General features: G+C 47.5%; 1 protein-coding gene across 1 annotated transcript in view; it reads right to left on the reverse strand.

Annotated features, from left to right (window-relative positions):
- The window catches only part of HCK (HCK proto-oncogene, Src family tyrosine kinase), a 39948-nt gene that overhangs the window by 10490 nt on the left and 2158 nt on the right, over positions 1–27300 (reverse strand). Inside the window, exons 2-10 of the mRNA XM_057703384.1 lie at positions 13957–14074; positions 11295–11331; positions 10831–10933; positions 9905–10003; positions 6641–6744; positions 3777–3926; positions 3404–3556; positions 1596–1775; positions 696–772 (exon numbers count right to left, since the gene is read on the reverse strand). Of these exons, the coding sequence (XP_057559367.1) occupies positions 696–772; positions 1596–1775; positions 3404–3556; positions 3777–3926; positions 6641–6744; positions 9905–10003; positions 10831–10933; positions 11295–11331; positions 13957–14073 (1020 nt within the window). The 5' untranslated portion in view covers position 14074. The remainder of the gene's footprint in view (positions 1–695; positions 773–1595; positions 1776–3403; positions 3557–3776; positions 3927–6640; positions 6745–9904; positions 10004–10830; positions 10934–11294; positions 11332–13956; positions 14075–27300) is intronic.

Below are 27300 nucleotides of genomic sequence, written 5' to 3' on the forward strand. Positions count from 1 at the left end.
AATTTCCTGTTCTGTAAAATGGAGTGACTACTACGTATCTGTGGCTGGACTGTTACATCTCTGGCTCCCAGCAAACCATGCCTCCTGGGACTTAGGGGCTTGTGCAGTCCCTCTGGCACTGGCTGTGGGCTAAGCTGTGTGACATGCTTTGGCCAGTGGGACATGAGCAAGCAGAGGCTTGCTCATTACGGCTTGGTGCCTTGGAAGACTCCCTCCTGGAACCTCACTGCTGTGATGTAAAGGAGCTCTGGTTGGCCTATTGAGTGATGTGGGGCCACTGGAGAGAGACCCGGAGGATGAGCCACCATCTCGGACATTCTAGCCCCAGGCAAGCTCTCAGCAGAATGCATCCACAAGAGGGATCTCAGTCTCACCATGTGGAGCAGAAAAACCACCCAGCCAACCCCAGTCAACCCCACAGACTTGGGAAATAATATGTTGTTTCAAGCTAGTAAGCTTTGGAGCGGTTGATTACAAAGGAATAGATAAAAATCTCACCCTAGAAAGTTGATGTGAGAACTACATGAGTTGGTACCTAGAAGGCACATATAAAAAGGATACTTTTATCCCGAGCACTTAATAAATGTTAACTGTTATTGTTGTTTTACCACTATAGTATGTGATTAATAAACATGTGTTGAATAGGTAATTGAATTCCTGTCCCCCCTCCCCCAGCTTCCCTATTAGACTCTCACCTGGGCTGAGAAGTCGATGAGTTTTGGCAACGGCTGCTTGCTGCCTTCTTCGCTTTTCAGGAAGTCCAGCAGGCTGCCTATGTGGGGGAGGGGGAAGCAACAGTTACCACTCTCACAACTTTGTGTGTAGTTAAGATCGTTCACAGTGATGGATTTAAATAGAGAGAGTCATTTACCGCTCCTAGTGTTTGAGAAATAGAATCTGAGTCTTTTGAGAATGACTTTGTGATTGCCAGACTGGTTCCTGGACGAAGATAGCTTTGTGAGCCTGGATGATGGAGCCGTGGTTTTATAAGGCTGGCATAGTTGTGTGTTTAGGAAAGGATAAAAGCTTTGAGATTTCAAATCACTCTAAAGGGAGGTCCTGTGAGATGTTTCTGTATATCAAAAAATGGGCAGGGATTGAAAATGATTGGGAAATGGTGGCCTAAAAAAAAAAATCCCTGAGACGTCCTGGATCGTGTGTGGGCAGGGTGGGGGCAGTCGGGAACAGATGCTTTGCCGACTCTTAAGAGATGCTTTGCCAACCCTCTTTTCTGGAGCATTGATTGGTCCACCCAGGGAAGGTGGCTGTTGGAGTGGGGTGGGGTTTGAGGGAGTCGCCCCAGCGTCTAGGGTTCACAGTGAACCCCTAAAAGCCTCTTCTCCTATCACCCAGAGGAGTTCTGCCCCCTCCCCACTCTCCTGGGGGCCCATATGCTCCCCTTCTCCTGGCATCCCCCTAACATGATTTCACCCCCTTAAACAGGAGGGCGGGCCAGTTGGATATGAAGGTGCTCAGTGAGCTCCCAGCCAGACTGTGGGCATCTTGAAGGCAAGAACCATGCCAGAGTCACCTTTGACTCTGCAATCGACCAGGAGGAGCCACACCCTGCATCCCCAGCTCCCAGCACGTGGCACCTTTGGCCATGAACTCCGTGATGATGAAGATGGGCTCCTCCGTGACCACGGCGTGCAGCTTCACCAGCTTGTCATGCTGCAGAGTTTTCATCAGGTTGGCTTCTGCCAGGAACGCCTCCACAGACATGCTCCCGGGCTTCATTGTCTTCACGGCCACCTTGGTGTGCTTGTTGTAGGTGGCTGGAGTGGGACAGGGAGCAGGAAAGGTGGTCAGGACCCACTGCTCTTTCCCCACAGTTCCGGAAGACCTGGCTGCAGACCTGCCTCCTCCAGAAAGCCTTCCCTGCCCATCTCAGCCCTTAGAGAGGGAAGGGGAGACACGGGCTTTGGCCTCAGACAGATGTGGATTGGAAGGTCCGTTCACCACTTCCTAGCTGTATGTCCTTGGGCAAGTCACTTAGCCTCTCTGAACTGTGGTTCTCATCTGCAAAGCCTCTTTCAGGGATTAGAGAACAACCTTAAAACAGCTCTCAGATTATGTCACTTACTTACACACCTACCTTTGTTTTGTCACACATTCATACACACACCATCTTTGCTTAAAATGGTTTATTCAACCTTAACACTGCTCTCAAAATAAATACCAGTTTCCTCACGGTCCACAAGGTGGCCTTGCCCACCTTGCCTCATTATCCACCAACACCCCCTCCCCCTTGCCTTTTGTGCAGCAATCATATCATCCAGTCCTCAAGCAGCCAACTCCCCCTCCCACCGCAAGGACTTTGCACGTGCTGTTCCCTCACCTCACCCCACCCCACCTTTTCCCTGCTTCTTCTTATTGGTCTTGCAAATCTCGTTGTTGCTTGTGTTTCCATTTTTGCCTTGGCTGCCAGGAAGCTCTAATCCAGAGCTGAGGTCTTCCTGTAGTAAGAGTCTAAGGCCTTATATAATAGTTTTTGTCTTCCAGCCTCATCAGTCTGATCTGTCTTACCTTCCTCTCCACATTTTCTCTGCCACATTCTCTTATTCAGTACCTGGCACATAGTAAGCTCTCAATAAATATCATTGAAATACATGGATTTTAAGTTTATTTTTTTCTGGCTGAATTGTTTGCATCTCTGTAAGTTGTCTTTGCTCCCATCTGGAACGTGGTGGAGTATAAACACGATGGGGGGCACCAGGCACTGGGCCAGGCACTGCCTCTACCCCACAGTTCTGCAAAGCAGGCTTTGCTATTCTTAGGTTATTAGAGGCAGAACAGCAGGGGTGGAATATGACTTTAGTTGCCCCACAATGCCCTAGCATGGAGCTGGGCACACGGCAGGTGCTCAGAACAGCTTGTTCATTAGCTGCCAACGCTGAACTCACCTGGAAATCTCCAAGCTATACTTTCCCCTTTTTTTTTTTTTTTTGCCACACTGCATGGCATATGGGATCTTAGTTCCCCAACCAGGGATAGAACCTGTGCCCCCTGCATAGGAAGCATGGAGTCTTACCCACTGGACTGCCAGGGAAGTCCTATGTACTTTCCCTTTCTTAATTTTTTCATCATCCTAAGACATGCTCTGGTTATCTCAACCCCAAACTGGTAGACTGTCCCAGCTCCATATGAGGGAGCGGATTCCTCATCTAGGACTCCTGCTTCCCAGAAGAAAGTTTTTGACCCCAACAGGCCTGGCCTCAAAGGCAAGTTGGTGTTCGTATGGCAGGACCATTTGGTTTGCTATCAGAGGAATTGCTCCTTTATGGTCATTATTCAAATCTCCCCTCTGCCCTGGGTGGCATTCCCACTTTGCCTCAGGCTGCTTCTCAAAGCAAGGACCTCCCTCTTCCCCCTTTCCTCTCCCCCTCTGGCCCTGGGTCCTTACCCATCCAGACTTCCCCAAACTGCCCAGCTCCAAGTTTCTTCTCCAGCTTGAGGGATTCCCGGGGGATCTCCCAGGCGTCTTTCTCCCAAGGCTTCTGGGGCTTGGAGGACACGAAGGGCACTGTCAGCTTCTGGCAGAGTCCGTCGCTCCCCTCTGGAACAGAGCCCCTGGTCAGCCGAGGGCAGCCAACTCCAAGCCAGCCACAGGCTTCCCCCTCGGAGGCCTCCCCGCCTGGTCCATTGCATCTGGCCCATGTTCCAAAGGGTCACGGCACGTAGGATCTTAGTTCCCTGACTAGGGATCGAACCCATACCCCTGCATTAAAAGTGCAGAACCTTAACCACTGGACCGCCAGGGAACTCCCAGGACTCACTCTTGTAGTGGGCCACCAGCTCCTGCAGGCTGCTGAAGGTGCTCCGGGGGGAGATGTAGAAGCCCCCATTGTCCAGGGTCCGGATCTTGTAATGTTTCACCGTGTCCCCATGCTGGGGGTCGTAGTCTCGCACGGACAGAGAGTAGCTCCCTGCATGGGCCAGAGAGAAACCCCTCAAGAGTGGGCTCTCAGAGGCCTGCCACCTGGTGTCAGTACCCTGACACTCTGTAAGGCCACTGCTGGCCCTGTCCTGGCACCTGCGCAATGGAGTATAGGGTAGGAGTGGGCTGTAGAGTTAGGCTGCCTGGCTGCTCATCAGGCTGCTCTGTGTCCAGCTGTGAGACCTCTTTGGCGAAGTGACCATGTCACCTTTCTGTGCCTCAGTTTCCTCATCTGTAAAATGGGATTGGTCATACCTCCTCACCCCATCACTTTGCCTGATGGTTAAAAGAAGTAATGCTTGTACTCAGGATGTAAACACTCAGTAAATGTTGGCTGTCATCATCTTCATTATTACTTCTTTTTCTTCATATCATCTATCATCTATCTATCTATCTATCTATATATCTATCTATCTATCTATCATCATCATCTATCTACCATCTATCATCTATCATCTATCATTTATCTATCATCTATCTATCTAGCTAGCTAGCATTTATCTATCTATGTATCTGTCTTTCACAAAAGCCAAGAAACCACACCAGTATGGTAAAAAGGCTATTTAGAAACAAACAAGCAAAAGATAAAACAAACACAAAAATATCCAGTTCAATTATTACAATATAAACATCGAAATGTAAGTATAAACATTAAATACTGTGGCAGGCTGAGCAACAGTGCTAAGATGTCCATGTCCTAATCCCTGACACCTGCGCATCTAATACCTTCTGTGGTAAAAGGACTTTTGCAGATGTGTTTCAGTTAAGGATCTGGAGATGGGGAAATTATCCTGGATTATCCGGGTGGGCCCAGTGTAGTCACAACGGTCCTTATAAGAGGAAGTAAGCAGGTCAAAGTAGGACATGTGAAGATGGAAAGTCGAGGTTGGAGAGATGTGAGAAAGGGGCCATGAGCCAAGGAATGCTGTGGACTCTAGAAGCTGGAAAAGGCAAAGAAACAGATTCTTTTGTGAAGCCTCCAGAAGGGACCCGTCCTGTGTGGACACCTTCACTTGAGCCCAATGAGACGGATTTTAGGCTTCTGACCCCCTGAACTGTAAGATCATAAATTTATCGTTTTAGGCCACGAAGTTTGTGGTAATTTGTTACAACAGCAATAGGAACTTAATATACATGGCATCATGTAGACCAGAAACACACACATCTTTCAGTCCATGGCCACGGTTCTGCCATTTGTGAGCTGTGTGTCCTTGGGCAAGGTATTAGCCTCTCTGTGTCTCAGTTTTCTCTACCACAATAGCACTATGTCATAGGATTTGGGGGAGGTTTACATTGTTGCATGAATAACAGTTTGATCATACATGTTAGCCACTAAGAACCTTGTCTGAATAAACGATGAATGAATAATATTCATTATAATGAACTATAGTTATATGCGTTATAATAAATTATATTATTCATTATAGTGAATGAATAACCCAACAAGGTAGAGGTTTTATATCACCACAATTTTACAGATGAGGAGACTGAAGTCCAGGGAGGTGAAGTAACTCGCCTGCAAGTAGCAGAGCTGTGAGTCAAACCCAGGCAGCATGCACGAGGACCCCACACTTAGCCAGTCTGCCCAGTCAAGGTGAGGCTGGCTTGGCTGATGCTGAGTGGGGAGGAGCAGAATCCAAGAAGCAGCAGGATGGGATTCAGGGCACTTTTGCTGCAAGTTCTATTCACTCGGGGATCCCGCCTATGCCCCCACCTCTGAGGGCTGTGACAGTGGCCCAGGCTCACCTTTCTGCCTCACAGTTCTGCTCCTGTGTGCACGGTGGCCCAGCAGGAGAAGAGAAGCTGAGGGCTGCGTACGGCTTTACCTTTTGTCTGTTTCTTTTCCTCTGGGGGCTGGAAGGGGGCTTGTTGGGTGGGAGGAATAAAGCCTAAACATTCACTGACCCAAAACACTGATTGTGAGTGGTGTTCTAGCCACATTCAGGCTTCCCCAGTTCAGATAATTGGGGCGGGTGGGGGGGAGTAGAAGGACAGAGATACCTTCGATCGACGTCCCCAAAACAGTTTGCCCAGGGTGCTGGGAGGTCACACTGTATACAATTTACTGATGTCTTTGAACGAAGCTGTCTTGAGCCCAAACAAAGTAGTGACGGTGCATTGTGTGCATGAAATCAGAAATCACAAGACTCCTACTTACATTCATTCCTTTGGGGAAATCTGGCCTCAGTCGAGGCCAGTTTGAGTGATGTGATCTTTTGGGGGCAATGGTCTTGCCTCCTGTGCAATGACCTGGCACAAAGCCACCCTCCCAGTACAGAAATTTCAGGAAGCAGGTCACCAACATCAAAACTTCCAAATACCTCAAAGGAGCTATTTTACACAGGGTCCCAGGGAAGGCTGGCTTGGGGGCTCCTCCTGCAGCCTGATCCCACCCATTTTCTTATGGAGAGAGGGAGGAGTCAGGCTTGTGGACGAGACATATTTTGATGGATATTTAAAAGAACACAAGCTCACGAAAATCAAGTTCAGCAGGATGTTGTTGTTAGGGGCAGTCACTGCCTCCTACTTCAATTGACCTAAGCAAGCAGCTCTGGGGCCTGAGAAGGCCCAAATCGGGCTTGAGCAAAGGGCAGGAGGAAGCCTGGCAGCCCCAGTGGGCTGGGTGAGTTGTTCAGGCCCCATCCCCCAGGGCATTCCCCAAGGTGGGGGGCAGGGACGCAGGGCTGGGAGGGCGGGCATCACCTTTGGTGGTCTCGCTGTCCCGGATCATGAAGGAGCCCAGCACGTTGCCAGGGGCCAGGAGTTGGCGCTCCGCATCCTTCCGGCTGATGCCCTTGAAGAACCACCTGGAGGGAAGGGGAGGGGGCAGCGTGTGAACCCTCCGCAGGCAATCCTGTCCGGCTCTCAGCGCTCTCGTCCACCAGCACGAGGATTCCGAGGGCCTGGCTTCCTGCGGGATCAATTTTACTCAAAGAGTCTTTTGAGGAAAACAACCATTCTTTTGATATTAAAACAGACATTTTACCAAACTGGTGAATCCAGTTTGCTGAGGCTGAAACTTACACAATTTGGGGAACTTTCTTCAAGAAAAATAATACAGCGTCACAAATACAAAATTCTCATGGTCTCATGGTCATTCCAGTACCACCCAATGTGAGGGATAAGCTGATGAACAGAAAAATTGGGTGGAAAAGTACATCAGTCTTAACCAACTGCGGTCAAAACTCTTACTTTTGCAAATTTCACAAGAACATTTAACCATCCTTCCAGGGTCTTGGAGGCCCATATGAGTGAGGGCTGAGCTTTGTTACCATCGCAATCATCTTCCTCTGTGGGTACAGAGTTGAGTAGAAAGTAGGCATGAATTTCTAAGCTAAAACGTGAGATTTCAAATGATTTTGTACTTGGGCCCATATCCTTGGACCTTTTCTTATACTCCCTGGATATTTGGGATCTTGGGTGGAAAAAATTCAAGCAGCAGCAACCAAATCCATTCCCTGAGGAATGGCTCATGTGCTGTGATGGAAAAAGCCCCAGACCGGAGGTCAGCTGGACTTGACCCTGCCACAAACCTGCTGTGTGACTTTGAGCATGTTGCTTTTCCTCTCTGGACTTCTGTTTCCTCTGCTATCAACTGGGGAGACAGACAGCTAACATTCATCAAGTTCTTGTTATCCACCCAACAATTCTGTGAAATCGGTGCCTTTATTATCCCCATTTTACAGATGAGGAAACCGAGGAACAGAGAGAGCAAGTAACTTGCCTGGTATCATACAGCTAGGAAGTGGAGGAGGCAGGATTCAAAGCCAGGCAGTCTAACTCCAGAGCCCAAGATCTTAGTCACTATGCTACACCACCCACTTGCCTTCTTTGCTTTCATTTGGTAAAGTGATTCATGCCATAGTAAAACGTTCAAGCATTGTTACAGGGTACACAGTAAGAGCTGTCTCCCTGGCAATTCCACTCCTAGGAAGTTATCCCACCGATCTTGCACAGGAAGAAATGACAAATACACAGGGAGATTCACTGCAGTACAAGACTGGAAGCAGCTTAAGTGACCACTGACAGGGGAGAGTGGGGCATCTACGTGACAGACACTGTGAAAAGGAGGATGCTGTAGACGCTGCATGGAGGAGTTGAACAAAAGGGGGAGAACAGTATGTGTTGCATCTACCACTTGTGTAAAACAGAGGGAGATATGTGTATTTTCAAGTATAAAGCATTTGAGAGGATGTACAAGAAACTGGTTGCTCCTGGAAGGGAAATAGCTGGCTGGAGATAGGATGAGAGGAAGACTTTTCACTCTTTATTCTATGTCCTTCCGCACCATTTGCATTTTGAAACATTTGAAAACATTGTCTATTTCAAGGCAGACAAGGAAGTAAGATCCCATCCTACTCTGGTTCCCAGTGCCCCAGCTGCCCTTCCCAGAGGCAGCCTCTGTGAGCAGTTTCTTGATGTGCACACAAGAACCCAGGAGTGCAAGACTCACATAGGTACTTAGGCCAGTGGTTCTCAAGGTGGGTCCCTGGACCAGCAGCAGCCGCCTCGCCTGAGAACTTGCTAGAAATGCAAATTAGGGAGTGGGGCCGTTTTAACCAGCCCTCTAGGTGCAGCTGGTGAACTTAAGTTTGAGAACCAGCCATTCAGATTGTCACCTAGATAACCCGCCATACATGTCCTCTGCACCCTTCCCCTGCCTTTTCCACTTAGCAGTTGTGTGGCCTTTAAGGAGTAATACAAGCCATGCCTCTTTCAAGACTGCTGTGAGGTGAGGTGTGGTGCAGGGATTCTGCAAATGTTCAGAGCTCCGAGTGGGGAAGCAGAGCACAGATGCCCCAGCAGAAAGCCTAGAAGGAGAGAGAAGCAGCCAAGACTCCCTGACGCATGTGCAGGGGGTGCTGGGGGAGTTCCAGGACAGAACGTCAGCAGTGGGAGTGGGGGCTTCCTTACGGCCACAGAGGGGAGATTTCACAAGGCAAAGAGGCTTCATGTGCACGAAGAAAGGGGTGACTTTAAGATGGGAAAAGCCCAAAGGTTTTAATTTTTAACAGACAAGCATCCCAAACCCTCAATACCATCTAGCCAGAGGGAGGAGGCAAAAGAGATAAAACCATGGGGACTGTCAGGTTTCAACTTTTTGACTGGCTGATTCTGAATGGGCTCCATTTCCACCCTACAGTGTAGCCATCTTTTTACTTGTCAATCTCACTCCCCGCCCCCCCACTGTGAACATCTTCAGGGAGGAAGTCTGCCTGTCACCCAGTATTCCAGGAATAGGGCCGGGGGGACAGTAGATGCTCAACAAGTGCCTTTGGGTTGATTGGGTGGTTGGATGGATGGATGAATGAAGTATAAGGAGCTATATTTTCAGAGTCAAGTTAGACACAAAGGGCCTGCAGTCAAAAATGACGGGTTACAGGGATCTCCTTGAGGGTGGGGGATGTTTCATTGATTCTGCAGCCCCCCCCCCCGCCCCCGCCTGGCACAGGGCTCGGTGAAGTGCAGGCACAAGTGTGCTGAATGAGCCACGTGAGGGGTAACTGGCTGGGTGTGGGCTGGCTCGCCCCCAGAGGACCCTCCTTGGCACAACAATATACTTCATCCAACAAATATTCATTGAGCACCTACTGCATGCCAGCCTGTGCCAAGGATGCAGCAGCAGACAGACAAGGTCCCTGCCCTCATGCGCTCCCATTCTAGCGGGGGAGGCAGTGAACCTGTGAACAACCAAAGAAACAAGATCATCTTTGCTTGTGAGAAGTGTCCAGAAGGGAGTAATACAGTTTTCCATAAGAGAGAGAGTCACAGAGGGGACCTGCTTGAGACCAAGTGGCCAGGGAAGGCCTCTCTGACACCGGAAGGATAAGCAGGAGGCAGCCCGGCAAAGAGCCCTAGGAAGAGTGTACCAGGCAGGGGAGACAGTGAGTGCAAAGGCCCTGAGGCAGGAGCAAGTTTGGCTCTGCTCATGCTTCCTTCTGGAGGGCAGGGAACTAGAGTACTTACTCCTCTGTCTCCAGAGAGTTGACGCGGGCGACATAGTTGCTTGGGATGTAGCCCTCTTTCCGTGTGGCCAGGGATCGCGCTCTCCACCACTCCCCAGACCTGAAGTACAGGAGGAAGCAAAGGGGTCAGAGGACAGGAGGACCACTCTTGGTCCTCTTGGGCCCTGCCAGCCTTGGCCTAGAATACCCCCAACCTCAGGCAGCTGGTAGGGTGAGGGGCAGGGCCACTACTGTCCCAGCTGCCAGCGTTCACACCATGGTTAAGGTAAATATCTATAAACAGTCCCCACTGTGCATCTGAGGGTCCATCCAGGGCTGGAGTCAAGCCCTGTCCTTGCATTCACAGCCCACAGTCCTAGGTCTTTGGCCTCACTCCTATTCCCTGGACTTGTGGCCTTGGCCTTACTAGCCATATGTAAGGTGGGGCCCTTACATATAGCTTATTGGGGCTGAGAGCCAGGAGTGGGCTCAGGAGTCTGACCAAGAATAACCACTCCCATCCTTGGGCCACACTAGACACTACACATACTAGACACTACACCCACTGATGGTAAAGATTGTAGGAGATTGTAGGTAGCAAACTCAGAGATTCACGGAGTTCTGAGTGCAAAGTCACCTCAACAGGGTCTGGTCCACAGGTAAGCCTGCAGCTTAATCCTAGGAGCCCAAGGAAGGCTTCCCTGGGAAAGTACTTTCAGCTTTCCATCCTTGCCTGGATATGCTGCATTAGCAAGTACGCAAGCCCCTTTACTGTGGTTTTAAGTCAGGTTAACAGCAAACCCTTCTTCCTTCGTTATGATCAGGTTCTCGTCAGTCATTTACACCCTAGTATAATATAGTTTATCAGGTTCTTTATTGAAGCACAAGAGAGCATAACTGAGTATTGGAGGTAGTTATGTCTTAGGGGGCAGTGGAATTGGGACTCACTCTTCCAGAACCACCATCTGGTCCCCCTTCTGGAAACTGAGGTCTTCATGGTGAATGGCCTCGTAATCATACAGGGCAACCACAATGATGTCCTCAGAACCTGCTGGGAAGAGAGACACATGGGATGGTGAGGCTTTATCTAAGCACACCCGCAGCCCTGGGTGTTTCCCACCCCAGCACCTGACACCCAGCCCTGAACCCCTTATGTGTCTGTCTCGTGATATAAGTAAGCATCTTACCAGGCCACGTGCGATTCTTGTGTTTAAAGATAACGGAGTTTTATTCATGTTATGAAACAGCATTATAGAAACACAATAGCCTGTACTAAGTACTTTGGGGGCAATTTAGGGGATTTTCAAGGGTGGTTTTGACTGTTTGGGATTTTTGCCTTAAGCTGTGACTGAGAATCTATCCTAATCTACTATATAACATGGCTCAACTACACATGCTTGCCAGATACTCACCCTCCGAGGACCCTGGTGGGTAGCTACTGTCAGGCCACTGTGGGGAAGAAATGGGAGAAGGGGATGAATCCAGTAGTATGTGAGGAGCCATGGAAGGTCTGTGTCAAAAAGGATATCCCAGCCCTGTGAGTCATGGGAGGAGGCCCAGAGAGGGCTGGGACGTGCCCAAGGCATCACAGCACTTTAGGGGCACAGCCAGCATGAGGATGCTGGTCTCTTGGGTTGTAGGCTCTGCCTTCAGCCTTGGACATACTGGGAGACACTGACTTGTCCCTTCCCCTCGACATACACTGAGGGGGTTGGTCCAGATCAGTGTTTTCCAAGCTATGTTTGAAGAAACTCTAGGTTTACCAACATGGCGCATGAATAAAGTCTCCACTGTGTATGTGAAACAACCTAAGTGTCCATCCAAAGGGGAATTGGTGCCTATGCCATGGTGCTCTAAGCAGCCCGTGTAAGAGGGAGGCCACTTCATTCCTGACACAAGGAGACCTCGAAGATACATTGTTGAGTGAATAAAGCTAGTTCTTCAGAATGGTAAATATGATACATTGATAGAAAACACATACTCACACATCCTAGATACCTTCTATGGACACATATTGCACACGTGTGAGTGTGAATTCATGGAAAAAGGTTTGCAAGGTTGCACGTCAAACTGATAACAGCTGATACCGCTGGAGTAGGGTGTGGTATTTCTAGGAAGGGGGGCATTGGTCAGCAGAAACTGTAGCTTTCACTGCAATTTGTGATTTTTATTTTCAAGGAGAATGAATTTGTGTGTCACACACATAAGTAAACATTAATCTAAAGAAATAGGTTTGGGAAACACTAAGAAGTATATACTTCTCGGGGAGATTCACAGAGCCCATTACAAAGATTTATAAAGGCTCTGAGTCCTGTAAGGAAGCGGGGTTTAGCCAAGTGTTTTGCACACTGATTTGACCTGAGAACCCTTTCTCAGTTACTAACTTACCACTGAACCAATGCTCTGCAGAGGGGAACAACGAATGGCAGATGGCAGATAATAATGTCCCTTAAATCTGATGCTCAGAGAGAAGAGCCAAAAACTGGTGGGAGAAAATTCTCAGCTTCCCACTGCTGACAAGCTAGAGGGCCTGAGAGAACCTGAGAACCTGGAGCCCTGGCCACAGAAAGGGCCCAGGGCCATGCAGGCCAGGCAGACCTGGGCGTGATTTAGGGTTTAGGATGTCAGCTCAGGATCTCATGTAATCTCAGGCTGTATTAATAGGTGTCAAATGTCAGAAGGAGGGAAATGAATATTCCACTCTTCTCCCATCTCCATGTGTTTGGGGCAGGACTAAGGGGCAGGTATGGGATCTAGGAGTAAGGGTTGTAGGGTAAAGGCCTCCCTTCAATATAAGGAAGAACTTTCTAAGGGGCACCAGGAAGGAGTGCACCCCTGCCTCTAGAGGCAGCGAGCAGAGGCTCTGCTTCCTGGACAGCCTCAGGTAAGGCGATGGATGACATGACCCCAGAGGACAGAGAAGCCCAGCCTTGAGTTTCCAAAGACCCAGCTCTGCTGCTTCCCAGTGGTACGAGCCCATGGAGCCATTTAACCTCTTTGAGCCTCAGTCGACCTGGCTGTAAAGTAGCGAAACTCCAGCCTCAGTTTTTGGAGAGGATTAATGATACAGAAACACCTCACTCCAGTGCCCAGAACACAGTAGGTTTTCAAAGAACAGTACTGATTACTACAACTGTTACTGCTGCTCTTAGTACTGTCAGCCCTGTTACTAGTGCTATTATTGTAACCATGGCTGTCACTACTGTTACTGCTCTTCTATCACCACTACCATTACTAGCGGGGCTACTTCTATGGCAACCCCTGCCCCCCTGCCCCCGACTACTGCCACCACGACTGCTGGTCCTCTCGCTGGCATTTGGCTCTGCCTCCGTTACTCTGGCTCCTGCCACTGGGACATTGGCACCTGCACCGCCCGAGTTTCAATCCTTATGGACCATGTGGCCTTCCGCAAGTTATTTTATGTCTCCGTGTCTCATCTGTAAAATGGGTATAACACAAATCGTGACCTGCAAGAGCCCTATTGTGAGCATTAAAGGTGTTAATAACCCCCATGCACTCAGGATAGCGCTTGGTCGATCGTAAGCTCGGTGTCCGTGTGACAGAGGTAAGCGAATACGTCTGCTAGTATCGCCACTGCTCGCATTTACTCTTCCTGCTCTTGTTCCTACTGCTCTTGCTGCTGTATTCCCACTAGTATTGTTGGGACTGTTATCACTACCATGGTTATTAGTTATTGCCATGACGGTGATACTGTCGTCATTACTGTCATTACTTCAACTGTGGTTGTCACTAACCTGGTCCCTCATTACCCTCAGCAATGCTTATGGTACTGCCCAGGCATGAGGCCAGCCGTGCCCCCTGGGACCTGGTCACCCAGGCTGATGGGCCGAGGCCTGGGCAGCGAGACAAGGAGCAGTGACATCCCTGCCCTGGGTGCTTGGTGCAGGTGTATCCTGGGGGGGTCAGTGCACTGCTGGCGACCGGTCAGCTCCATTTCACCCCAAACTCACCCTGTTCGCCCTTGGGAAAACAGGAAGTGGTGAGGGCAAGGTTGGGGCAGTGTGGGGCAGCCCCCTGGGCCGCCGCCGGTCTCCCCTTTCTTCCCCCACTCACCCGCTTGCCCGAGGACGTGGGATCCGGCACATACACGGGGTTGTGTGGGTTGGCGTTGGGCTCGGTTTTTGAGACCTTGCCTCCGTCCCGGAGGAACTTGGACTTCACGCACCCCATCCTGTGGCAGAGAGACAGGAGATGAGCCCAGCTTGCTCTGAGCCCCACACGGGGGGCTGGGCTCCAGATCCCCTGTTTCCAGGCTGGCTCTCCTTCGCTCACCCTGTTTTCCCTCCCCGTGTCAGCCCCCTTCATCCCATCCTCGCCACGTGGAACTCACTCTGTCCTTGTCATCTCTGGGCTTCCCCACATCCATGTCTGCCCTGCACCCAGACATGGTAACAAGTTGTCATAATCAAGCTACCAAAGACTCCTGTGGTGGGGAGTTTATTCAGAGAATAAATCGTGATGACCACTGAAATTCACCAGGTGGAGGCTCGGAGCAGAGTGGGTGGTGGGAGCTGCCAGCTGTGGGGTCAGAAAGCCTGAGCTGATGCTTGGCCCCTCCCCGCCCCAGTAGCTCACTTATCACTCCCCTTGCTCCCCAGTCTCAGTTCCTCATCAGTGAAATGGGCATAATAAGACAACCTACTTGCAGGGTATTGGGAGGATGAGAAAGCACGTGGGTGGGGAAATACTCAGCATAGCGTCAGGCTCGGAGCAAATGGTAAAGTAAAACTATACTCTTATTATATCATGTTAGTTATTATTTTATATTAAGTGATAAAGATTGGGTCACATAAATGTGGCTTGAACAATCAAGGCACTATATTTCTCATATCATCTTATAATTACCTTCTAAGAGCTTTCTTCCTTCTTCCCCCCCTCCCCTTCTCTCTCTTTTTCTTTCTTTTCTTCCCTCCCTTCTTTCTCTCATGGATTTATTTCGTCATTCATCCCTTCATTTACTCAGCGAACACTTACTGAGCACTTTTCTAAATCGTAATTAAGACAAGCAAGTTCACATCCTTATGGAGCTCACACTGTAGATGGATGAGAGACACAGACAAAAAACAGGTAACCAATAAATAACAAGACAAATTCTGTTAGTAAGGAATGTGAGGACGGTAAAAGAGGATGTGAAAGGGAAAAACTGTGTGGGGCCTCTTTTGACAGGGCAGCTGGGGAAGGCCTCTCTCAGGAAGGTGATGTTGGACCTGGGGCCCGACTACACAAAGGAGCCAGTTAAAAAGCACTCTGAAGGAACTATGTTCCAGGCAGAGGCAACAGCAAGTGCAAAGCCCCTGAGGCTGGAATGTGCTTGAAGAGAATCAGGCACTGAAAGGAGGCCAGTGTGGCTGGCGATCACAGGCAGGAGGGAGAGGATAGTATGTGATGAGGCTACTGCATCTTGTAAAGCCAATGAGAAGTTTGGATTTGGTTCTAAGGATGATGGGAAACCATGAAAATTTCAAGCAGAAGGATGACAGGATTCAATTTGCACTTTAAATAACCCTCCATCTGCTGGGTAGAGTATGGACTTTAGTGAGCAGGGCAAGGCGCCCCGTGCAGGTGCAGGAGTCCAGGCTTGAGGTGATGGTGGCCTGGCCTGGGGTGGTGGCTATTTAGGGGTTAAGAAGCAGACAGATTTGGGGGACATTTTGGAGGTAGAGCTGACAGACTTTGCTGATGGATTAATCAAATTTAAAGACACTGAAAGAAAACACATTTACCTGATCAGAGTCAAAACTTAATTATTAAAGTGGCAGAAATGTTTTCTTTCTTTTCTCAAAATGTGCACATGTATTTGCTGAGAAGACAGGCTATGAGCGACCACATAAGGAAGTAATTGTTTTCCTCATCTCTGCACGATCACAATTTTCTTCTAAAGCAGTTAGAACTCAGTTATACTTATCTTGTTAAGATAAACATGTGTTTGTGGCTTAAGAAAAAAACCCCAAATTCCTAGGCCTACAGGAGTTATTTTTTTTTAAAGATTCTTTTTATTTACAAGGATGCTTTTGTCTGTCCTGGTGGGAATCGGGAAGAGTTTACCACATCAAGACTTAAGCAGTTTCTGCTTCATGCGCCTTTTGTTGAATAAAGTGAGGAACTGATCCAGACTCCTGGAGTGCTGTATCATTAATTTGAAAAATTATTACAATTAATCACTGCTTTATAATGTACTTGTGTGCATTGAAAACAAAACTAATACCTCTCTGGCTTGTAATAAATATGTTTTACAGTTGTGGGAAATAAAACTGCATATTGTGTGGTTTTGTATGACATAAAGTTATATTACATTCCATATATTTTGATGAACTTAAGGGTTTTCCGGGAAGAGCATGGCTGTGTGAGGTAGGGCAGCTACCTTCACCTCTCTGAGCACCTAGTTGGTATCCCTTACGTCATCAATTTACATATTCAAGATGGCCACAGGGTCTCGAGGGATGGATCTCCCAAGGCATGAACATGGACCATCCATGGATGGTGGGGTTCTAGCTCCCAGGGTGGCAGTGAGCACAGATGAGCTCATAAGTGTAAAGCTGTCTGCCACCCAGTAAGCGCTACAGAAACGTTAACCATAACCATTTCCGTTCACTAGCAGATGTAGCACTGCCCTGCAGCATAAAGCAAGCACTATTTGCAAGTCCCGTGGCCCACAGGTTTAGACATATCACAGCACTTGAGAAGTTAACTTTTTAAATAGGGAATTCCCATTAGTTCAATTTTTGCACAATAAAGAATGGGTTTTTTTTTTTTAAAAGAGTCAAATTTGCATAAAATGTGATTTCCCCCTAAATCAAGAGAACCATTCCACTGTCTGGCCTGCAGTGGCCTCAGAAATGCTCGTTTTCATGACCACGGAACCTAGGAATGTAACGTGAGCCATGTACATAATTGAAAGTTTTCTGCAGCCATATTTTTTCAAGGGAAAAAGAAACAAGGAATTAATTTCAAGATGTGTTTATTTTTCTCAATGTCAAAATGACTATTAACATGTAATCAATATAAAATTATCATTGAGATACTTTATATTCTTTTTTTTTTCATGCTGAGTCTTCACATCCCAGTGTGTGTTTTACACACACAGCACGTCTCAGCTAGGACTCGCTGTGTTTCACGTGCTCAAGAGCTGTCTGTGGCTCAAGCTACTGTACTTGGCGGTGCAGATACAGAACGTTTCCATCTCTGCAGCACAGCAGAGGCTGGTCTTGCTCATGTCTGTGTTCCTCAGCACTTAGCTTAGTGTCTCCCTGGTGCACAGTAGGAGCATAATGCATGGTTAGTGAGTAAATGCATGCCCAGAGCCCCTGCTTTAGGTAGTCAGGCCAAAGTAAAAGCATCAGGACCTGGTTTCTGCTCCGGTTGGGATGGGAAGACTGGACCTACAGAATTACACTCCCAAGAAGCTGTTAGGGATTGGCAAAGACAGTTAGAGCCGTGCAAGACTGCTAAAATACTTATTGAGTGAGAAAAGCAAACTGCAAACATATATAATATCAAGCCATTTTGTAAAATGAATATATATCCGGGTTCTGCCACTAACATGTGTATGTTAGTTTGTTCGTAGGGAAAACAACCTGTTTATAATAATTCAGTAGCAGGATAAGGAGTTGGGTTTTGAAGAATGGGAAGAATTTCTTTTTTTAATTAAAAAAATTTTTTTCTCTCATTTATTTTTATTTCTTTATTGATTGGCTGTATTGTGTCTTCATTGCTGTGTGCAGGTTTTCTGCCGTTGCGGGGAGTGGGGGCTACTCTTCATTGAGTGGGCAGGCTTTTCATTGCAGTAGCTATGCTTATTGCACAGCATGGGCTCTAGGCACATGGGTTTCAGTAGTTGCAGCACATGGGCTCAGTAGTTGTGGCTCTCAGGCTCTAGAGCACAGGCTTAGCAGTTGTGACACAAGGACTTAGTTGCTCTGCGGCATGTGGGATCTTCCCAGACCAGGGCTTGAACTGTGTGCCCTGCATTGGAAGGCCGATTCTCAACCACTGAACCACCAGGGAAGCCCAGGAAAGATTTCAATAAATATTTGGGGAAACTCAAGAATATTCCAAAGAAGCACTGACTTTCAAAAAGGATTTGAGGGAGCTTATAATATTAAACCATATACTGAGCACTTCAGGACTCAAAAAAGGTTATGCAGGACTTCCCAGGTGGTGCAGTGGGTAAGACTCCGTGCTCCCAAGGCAGGGTGCCTGGATTCGACCCCTGGTCAGGGAACTAGATCCCGTATGCATACCGCAACCAAGAGACTAAGAAGTCCACATGCTGCAATGAAGATCCCACATGCCACAAGTAAGACCCGGCACAGCCAGAATAAATAAATATTTCAAAAAAAATTGTTTTTTAAAAGGGGGAGGTATGCTACACCATTTAGAAAGGAAAGATTATTGAACCAGAAGCCTAGGGTGCTACTGCTACTGCCATTGGGTACTAGATTTATCTGAGCTTCCTAGCAGCCAAGATAAAAATGGGAATTTGTATATTGTTAACACAAAATCCCAGGAAGCATGGCAATTCATTGAGAGAAACAAATATTTTTTGAGCACTAAGTTCAAAAGAGAATTTATTATGTGGATCCTCCCACAAAGGTCACTAAAGAACACAATGAACAGTGATTTGGCAGCAAAGTCTACTATATGTTGACAAGTGGTTCCCAAATAGATGATGCTGATGTTTGGGTGGGTTTGGGAACCATGGGATGGGGGTGGGGAGCGGGTGAGGGAAGAGGTTTATATATCCCAGGGTTTCTCTGCAGAGTGGGGACTACAGAGTGGCTTGAAGCAAGTTAGAAATGTAACTGAGTTCCTGGCTACTCAGAGCATGGCCAGCATGAAGGCCAGCAGCATCACTGTATGGGAGCTGTTAGAAATGCAATCTCAGGACCCGGCTCTCAAATCAGAATGCATTTTAACAAGGCCCAGGTGATTCGTGTGATCATTCTAGTTGTGAACCAGGCATAGTGAACATTTTTTGCTCTTGCTTCCTCAGCATCCATCCCTTTTCTGATAACAGTGCCTGGACATTTCTTGGGAACTCAGCCTTCTCCCACTCAGTGGTGCTTCCAGGGACTAACCCTACTCTTGCCTTCAGGGATTCACAACTTGATACAGGCCCAGCCCATTAGAGAATTCCATGTCCCCCTGACAACCAATGGTGGTTGGTTCAGTTATAGGTATGTATGTGATTCCAGCTGAAGCAGAGTCTGCCCTAGGGTTTTGCTGTAAGAATTATGGAAAAGGCACTCTCTTTCTATAAGCATTGTTGTAGATGTGGATGTGAATGTAGATGTAGGTACAGATGTGGATGTAGATGTAGATGTAGATGTGGATGTGGATATAGATGTAGATGTGGAGGTAGATTAGGTGTGGATGTGGATATAGATGTAGGTATAGATGTGGATGTAGATGCGGATGTAGATGTAGATGTAGATGTAGTTGTAGATGTGGAGGTAGATGTAGATGTAGATGTGGATATAGATGTAGGTATAGATGTAGATATGAACATGAATATGGATATAGGTATAGGTGTGGGTGTAGATGTAGATGTGGGTGTGGATGTAGATGTAGTTATAGATGTAGATGTGGATGTAGATGTAGGTATAGATGTGGATGTAGATATGGATGTAGATATAGATGCGGAGGGAGATTAGATGTGGATGTGGATATAGATGTAGATGTATGTATAGATGTGGATGTAGATGTGGATGTGGACGTAGATGTAGATGTGGAGGTAGATTGGATGTGGATGTGGATATAGATGTAGGTATAGATGAAGATGTAGGTGTAGATATGAACATGAGTGTGGGTGTAGGTATAGATGTGGATGGAGCTATACATGTGGATGTAGATGTAGATATGAACATGGATGTAGATGTAGCTGTAGATGTGGATATGGATGTAGATGTAGGTATAGATGTGAGTATAGATGTAGATATGGATGTAGAAAACTAGAGCTATTGGGAGCCATCCCGACAACATGAAGGGAGGGACTGCCTTCAAGTGAAGCTATCACAGCGGACAGCAGAGCTGAGCAATGGAGACAGTGTGATTCCTGAAGACATTTTTGAACACCTGGATCCAGCTATGCCTAAAACTTTTCAACCTCAGAATTTTCCTAATTCATGAGCAAGTAAATTCTCAATTTTTCCTAAGCCATTTTGAGTTGGATTTCTGTCACATATACCCAAAGACTCCTTACTGATTCTTGCATATTCCCAGGCTACACTCTGGATTGAATGAACTAGAGTTCCTGAGGATGAAGGCCTGGAATCTGCATTTCTAACAGTTCTTTACACTAAAATTTGAGACCCACGAATGTAGTGGAATGAAGGCCAAACTTGGGGTCTGAATACTTGGGTTTGGATCCCAGTTCTGCCACTGACAGGCTGTGTAACCTTGAGTAAGTCACTTCCCCTCTCTGAGCCTCATTTTCTTCCCTGTATAATATAAGGCATTTGCTTCTTAGGCTTGTCCTGAGGTCCTGTGGGTCAGGGATGTGAAAAGCTTTTTTAAATTTCTGAAAACACATGTTTCCTGTCTAATCTGATTCAAAACCAGGCTCTGAGAGCAGAAGTGGCCTGCCTGCCTGCAAACTAACTTAGAACTGCTGATCTTTGGCAAAGACACTTCCTCAGGTCACTGCTGACCTCCTGGGACCTGAGACCAGCCCCTTGTCCCCTCCTGCAAGCCCTACACAGAAGGGAAATGAGAAAGTTCAGCTTGCTTGGCCTGGCTGATTCCCACGGTCACTATGCTGGCTGTACAGGCCTCGGAGATTCCTCCTGAAATCTCAGAGTCAAGTCCAGGCCCTGCCTGAGCATCCTGTGGAGAGGGCGGGAGATGGTTTTCTAGGAGCTTTTAGGCTCAAGCAGAGGCTTGTGAGGGCTGGAGGTGAGGAGTCCTGGAATTTGGTCCCACCTCTGCCACAAACTCACTGTGTAACCTCTGGCAAGTCCCAGCCTCTCTCTGGGCCTCAGTTTCCCCAAATATGTAGTGAGATGTTGAATGATAAGTTCCCTGAAGGGTACAGCTATAGTTTTTTCCTCTGTAGCATCTGCTCCTCCTTCTTCTGACAACAGCTCCCCAGTTTTCTTTGGGAAACACCCCTCCCCCATTCTCACTTCATGGATTGCAGTAGAGCTGACTTGAACCCCTGGCTGTAGGGGTGGGTCTGTGACCAAGTCTGGCCCATCAGACTTGCAGTAATAGAAGCAGAGATGGGCATGTGACTCAATCCTGGCCAATGAGAACCATCCATTTGGCTGGAAAAGAGGTTTGCAGTTGCAAAGCAGAGCCACAAAATGAAGAAATACAAATTCTTCAGCCCCGCCTGAAGCCGATGTGCTCTTGGACTTTCCAATAACCTCCTTCTTCTGTTTGAGCCAGTTTGAGTTGGATTTCTGCACCCTTAAACCTCAAAGAGTCCTGCCCAGTGTAAAAGAAATTCTTACAAAGGACTTACTCAAGTGTAAATGGCTTATGGCAAAGACTTCCTTGATAGGAAGTGTTGATAGAAGAAAGTAAAGAGGGTACTAAACCCATTAGAGTAGGTGAGGGTGTGTGGACCCCATGAAGCTGACGGCACTGAAGCCATGCCTAGAAAGGGCCTGGCGTGTATTAGGCCCTCCACATATATTTGTGGAGTGAATATATCGTGTTCAACCCTCTCCAGGCCTGACCCATACTTGGCTGAAGTCAGTAGGACCAGAATTATGAACCCATCTGTCAGATGGGGAAATAGAGGCCCACGGAAGAGAGGATCCCCAGGTGGTCAGTGGTAGCAAGAGCAAGAACACAGCTCTCCTGCCTCTCATCCTCCACTGGGTCAGCCTCAGAGGCTGCAGTGGGGAAAGGGAAGGGAGGGGTGAGAAACCAAACAGGAAGCTTAGGAAGGCAGACCGCCAGGGGCCCAGGGCTCACGATGGTCCAGTTAGAGGAACTTTCCCTTCTCAGAATAGCTCAGCCACGGGGGGTGGGGGAGGAAGCCTTCCACCATTTCCACCATCGGGGACCAAGTCCCTGAAGAGTTTTCAGGAGTGCAGAACCCTACAGCTCCCTCTTCGCGAGTTCCCTGACTGTCTTCTGAATGAACCAGCCAAACCTTCAAGTGACTGTTACCCATAATGGACATTTAGAGATTGCTCCTGTCTCCCCATCTCTTCCCTTTTCTGACCCTCAGCTTCTTGATGATCAAGAGCCCAGAACTTTGACTTTGCAAACAGCAAGGGATTGGAGAGAACGTTGTTACACAGGTGGGAGCCGCAGCCCCAGAGAGAGCGGGTGTCGTGCCCTAGTTTACACAACAGCAAGTGACAGAGCAACACACTGAAGAGGAACTCGGGCTTTTGGTTATTTGCCTGACTCGGCCAGAGGATTGGCTCTGAGATGCATGTGTTCCAACCATTTGTTCCAAACATGTAGTAAATTTTTAGCATGTTCAATGTTACCTCTGTGTCACCTGGTCCATTTCAGAACTCAAGAGCACTTGGAAGCCTCCTTAGAATAATTTTATCTTTAAGATAGGCAGACGGCAGGGAAGTTTGGAAAATATAGGATGGGCTTTGAAGCCAGAAAGAGCTGGGTTTGAATCCCCATTCTGCCTCTTACAGGTAAGTGAGCCTTTTAAAAATATGTCACATCCCTCCTCTGCTCAAAACCTCCTGGGGCTACCATCTCATTTGGAGTAAAAGCCCCAATCCCTCTATAGCGGGCAAAGCTCCATGACCTGGGGTCCCCTCCACCTCACTGTCCTGTCTCCTCCAGCCCTCCTTTGATTTTTCCATTTCAGCCACACTGGCCTCTTGCTATTCCTCAACTCACCAACCACGTTTCCACCTCAGGGCCATGGCACATGCTGCTTTCTGGAATATTTATTGCCCAGAAAGCCTATTTCTTTTCATGCAGATCTCTTTGCAGATCTCACTTTCTCAGAGAGGTCTTCTCTCATCATCCTGGCTAAGATAGGAATACTGCCCCCAACTCCCATCACTTTCTGGCCCCCTTCCCCGCTACATTCTTCATGGCTTTAACCACCACCTAACGTGGCAGTCACGAGGATGGGCCTCTCATATCTCCAACTACCGAGAGCAGAATTGACCAATGACCCCAGCCGCCGTGCTTTGAAGACCATCACTGTTGCCATGAGCTGTTCCCAGCCAGGGACTGAGTGTGGCAGGGATACTGAGGCAGGCCCATGTCAGGGGGACCTCTGATGGGAGACCTTGGCTAAGGGCTCCTTGACAGCCTTGCCAACCTTCCTTAGAACTGCCCTGCAGTCTAAGACACTTCCACTGTCCCTTTCTTGCTTCTTCTTTTCTTCCTCCCTCCTTCCTTCATTTGGAGTCAGATGTGCCTGCCGTCTGGTGGCTCTCCTAGCCTCTCCTAGCTTCTCCCACAAGTATTCCCTCTAATCAATTTCTTGCACATTTAATCTCCGAGAGTCTGCTTCTCAAAGGACCTGAACTAACACACTTTTTATTACCTGTGAATGTATCATCTGTCCTCCACAGAATGTAAGATACATGAAGGCAATGATTGTTTGGTACATCGTAGAGCACTGGGTGCCCAAACACTCCACTGTGGCTTCCAAGCCCCCTCCAACCCACATGCCCTTGGCACCCACTCTGTTGCCAGAGGGAAGTCCTAGGCAGGACTCTCTAGCTTGAGGCCATAGTAGGTACTCAATAAATTCTTGACTAATTGAACGAAGTGCCCTTTAGTGGCCAGAGTGCCCTAGATTTCCCCACTTAAGTAATAGTTACAAATGTGTGTTTAAACTGAGGAGGACTGTCCACGTTGGTTTATCTCTGCTTGGGGAGAACAAAGTCTTTCCTTGATTGGAGCTGAGTGGAGGTGGCCCCCTTCAGAAAGAATATGGTGTTCCCCAGTTCACCCCAAGGACAACTTTTCACTTCAACCTCCCACCTTGCTCTGAGGTCAGCTGCCCCCGAATCTTTCCCCCACAAATGGAAACTTCAAAGCTAAAAAAACACGAGCTCTGACCCTTTTACACTTATTTTTTAATAGTTGACAGAGCTTATTCTCTTCTGTTTGGAGGGTATGTGTTTTTGTTTTTAAAATTACCTTTCATCACCTAGTAAAACAATACATCGTCCTTGTTAAAAATGAAAACAAAGACTTCCCTCGTCGTCCAATGGTTAGCACTCCACACTTCCACTGCAGGGGACGTGGGTTCCATCCCTGATCAGAGAACTAAGATACCACATGCCACACGGTACAGCCAAAAAACTAAACAAAACAAAACAAAAAAAACAATACAGCTAAATCTAAGGCACACTTGGAGTAAGGGCTGTAAGGTACCATTTACAGGCCCTCCAAAGCCACCCCTCCCCACTCGCAGGTAGCCTCTGCACATGTGTTTGCATACATGTACTACATTAAAGCAGATGCTGTTGGCATCCTGCCCCATCGCTCAGCCCTTCAGCATTTCTGAACACTTGCTGGACGTCCAGCACCTGCATCTCTTTGCCTAAGAGATTTCTCTGTGGCCCTTGGTGCCTGCTCTGCCCATGAGCTTGGCAAGTGGAAGGGCTAGAGAGTTATCATTCTTGGGAGCAGCCCTTGACCAGTGACTGGCAGGAGCAGGCGGATAAATGTCCCAGTTCTTTTGCCTCTTGAGTGCAGTCACTGATTCCCAGAGCTCCCAGTGGAACCAAGCTCCAGGTGTCCACAGTGGGACTGGCTTGATAACACACCTTGATTGGCTGCCTTCTCTCCTCTGTCTTGCTTCCCCACTCTTCTACCAGGGTTTTCTGGGATCTGCTACCAAATAAACTAAATAGTAAATGCATTTAAAATCTTTTCTAGGGTCTGCTTCTGGGGAAACTCAAGCTGAGACATATATACCCATAGAAAATATGGAGTATCATTTGTGTGTGTTTGTGTGTATGTGTGTGTGTGTGTGTGTTAACATCAAATGAATACTGTTCTGCATGAATCGTGAGGCAGTATTCTTCTTATTCCCATCTTTTAGATGAGGAAGTTGAGACTCAGAGAGTGAAGGAATTTGCCTGATGCATCACAGCTTGTACGAGGCAATGTCGGCACTCAAACTCAGGTCTCCTGTATTCTGTCTACTGTGCTTCATTTCTCTGGAAGAGTTGAGGGAGGAGTTGAGGGAGTCTCCTATTTTCTTGGTTGCACCTAAGTCTCCTGGACCACAGGATTTCATAGTGATGATGGGAGCTTGGGCACTTCATAGGGCAGGATTAGGAATGCAAGCCCAGCGCAGTGCTATCCGGCTGCTGCCGCGTGTGTGGCCAGAGCCACTGGCCAAGAACAGGGCACATTTTACATTCGAGCAAGGGTTTCTTCTGTATCATTACCCATGCCTCTGAAAGTACACTGAAACTGCCAGTCCAGGGGTGGAGGAAACTGGAGAAATGGGGTGGGGATCAAAGTGCTGTGGGGGTTTGCTTCGAAAGACAGAGGCTAAGAGAGATTGTATCACTAACTTTCTGTGTAGCTTTGAGAAAGTTACTTACCCTCTCGGAGCCTGACATTCCTTTTTGACTCACCCTCATATATAAAGGGAGGCCTTGTCATAATTGGAGGGCTGGGCTTGAGAACTCAGATGGCTATCAGGGCTCCAGGGCCATCCACATGAGGAAGGTGGTCTGGGCAAGAGTGCCGCAAACTGGACAGCTCAGGGGCAGTCTACAGGGCAGCCCCATTCAGCCTCACCAACGCTGCTGTGAGTGAATAGCAGCGGAGCACAGGAGACCAAGGTTCTAGTTCCAGGACTGCAGCTCTTCCAGTTTTTGAAGAGAAGACAGAAATCCAGATTTATGTGAGCTCTCTTGACGGTAAATGTAACTAAAGAAGAATCAAGGTGTGGGGCCAACTGAAATATACCTACTTGGTGAAATATCTCAGGCAAGGGAGGGAGGGACTGTTCAACATTCCTCAGTTCTGTATTTTTGAGGCCCTACTATGTGCCAGGTGCCAGGTGTTAGAGATACAGTACTTTAGGAGACAGACGTGTCTGTGCCCTCATGGGACTTACTTTCTAAAAGAGTTTGAAGTCCAAGCCCTGAATGCAGACAACTTTCTCCTCACCCTCTGGGGTAAGGGGCCCCAGAGAGCATCCTGGTTGGGGTGAGGTTAAGATTCATGCTTCCCACGCTCACTAGCATGGCTCTAATAGAAATTTTTTAAAAAGGAAAATAGCTAGTGTTGGCCACAATGTGGAGAAATTGGAACTTTTGTACATTGCTGGTGGGAATGTAAAGTAGTGAAACACAATTTTGTGATTCCTCAAAAGTTAAACCTGGAGTTACTATATGACCCAGAAATTCTACTCCTAAGTATGTACCCAAGGGAATTAAAAACAGGTGCTCAAATATATATACCTGCGTGCTCATGGCAACACCATTCACAACAGTCAACAGGTGGAAACAACCTGAATTTCCATCCACAGATGAGTGGATAAACAAATTGTAGAGTATACATACAATGAAATACTATTCAGCCATAAAAGGAATTAAGTGTGTCAGTATTTACTGTGGATAAACCTCAGGAACATTACGTTAGGTGGAAGAAGCCGGTCACAAGAGGTCACATATTGTGTGGTTCCATTTACATGAAATATCCAGAATAAATTAGTTGTAGATACAAAAAGCAGGCTGGTGGTTGCCCAGGGCTGAGGGGAGGGAGGAATAGGAGGAACTGCTTAATAGGTACAGTGTTTCCTTCTGGGATGATGAAAAAGTTTTGGAACTACACAGAGGTGCTGATTGCACAACATTGTGAATGCACTAAATGCCACCGCACTGCTCACTTTAACATGGTTAATTCCAAAATGTTATGTGAATTTCACCTGAAAAATCGTTTCAAAAATTACAAACTACATAAAAGTGCTTTGCTAGGATGGTTAAACAAATTATGGTGCATCCAAACAGTGGAATATTATTCAGCCATTAAAAATTCGAGGATGTTTAATGACATGGGAAAATGCTTACAGTGTAATGCTAAGCAAATAAGTGGGATAAAAATGGTATATGCAGCATTTTACTAATTATTTTAAATAAAATGTGCACAGAAAAGAAGACTATAAAAATAAACTAAAACGTTTGTTATCCAAAATGTTTTAAAAAGAGCCACGCTTCCAGGAATTCCCTGGCGGTCCAGTAGTTAGGACTCGGCACTTTCACTGCCATGGTGGGGGTTCAATTTCTGGTCAGGGAATTGAGATCCCCCAAGCTGCATGGTGTAGTCAAAAAACAAAAAAACAAAACAAAACAAAATGAAGAAAGATTCATGCTTCCATTGTTTGAGCATCTACTGTCAGGCACAGTGAACCAGGCAAATGAAGATCTTTGCCCTCCTGCAGCAAAGAACAGGTGACAGTGCCCCTGGATCTAGAGAGAGCTGGCA

This window comes from Hippopotamus amphibius, chromosome 12 (assembly GCF_030028045.1).
Source record: "Hippopotamus amphibius kiboko isolate mHipAmp2 chromosome 12, mHipAmp2.hap2, whole genome shotgun sequence".
Lineage (NCBI taxonomy): Eukaryota > Metazoa > Chordata > Mammalia > Artiodactyla > Hippopotamidae > Hippopotamus > Hippopotamus amphibius.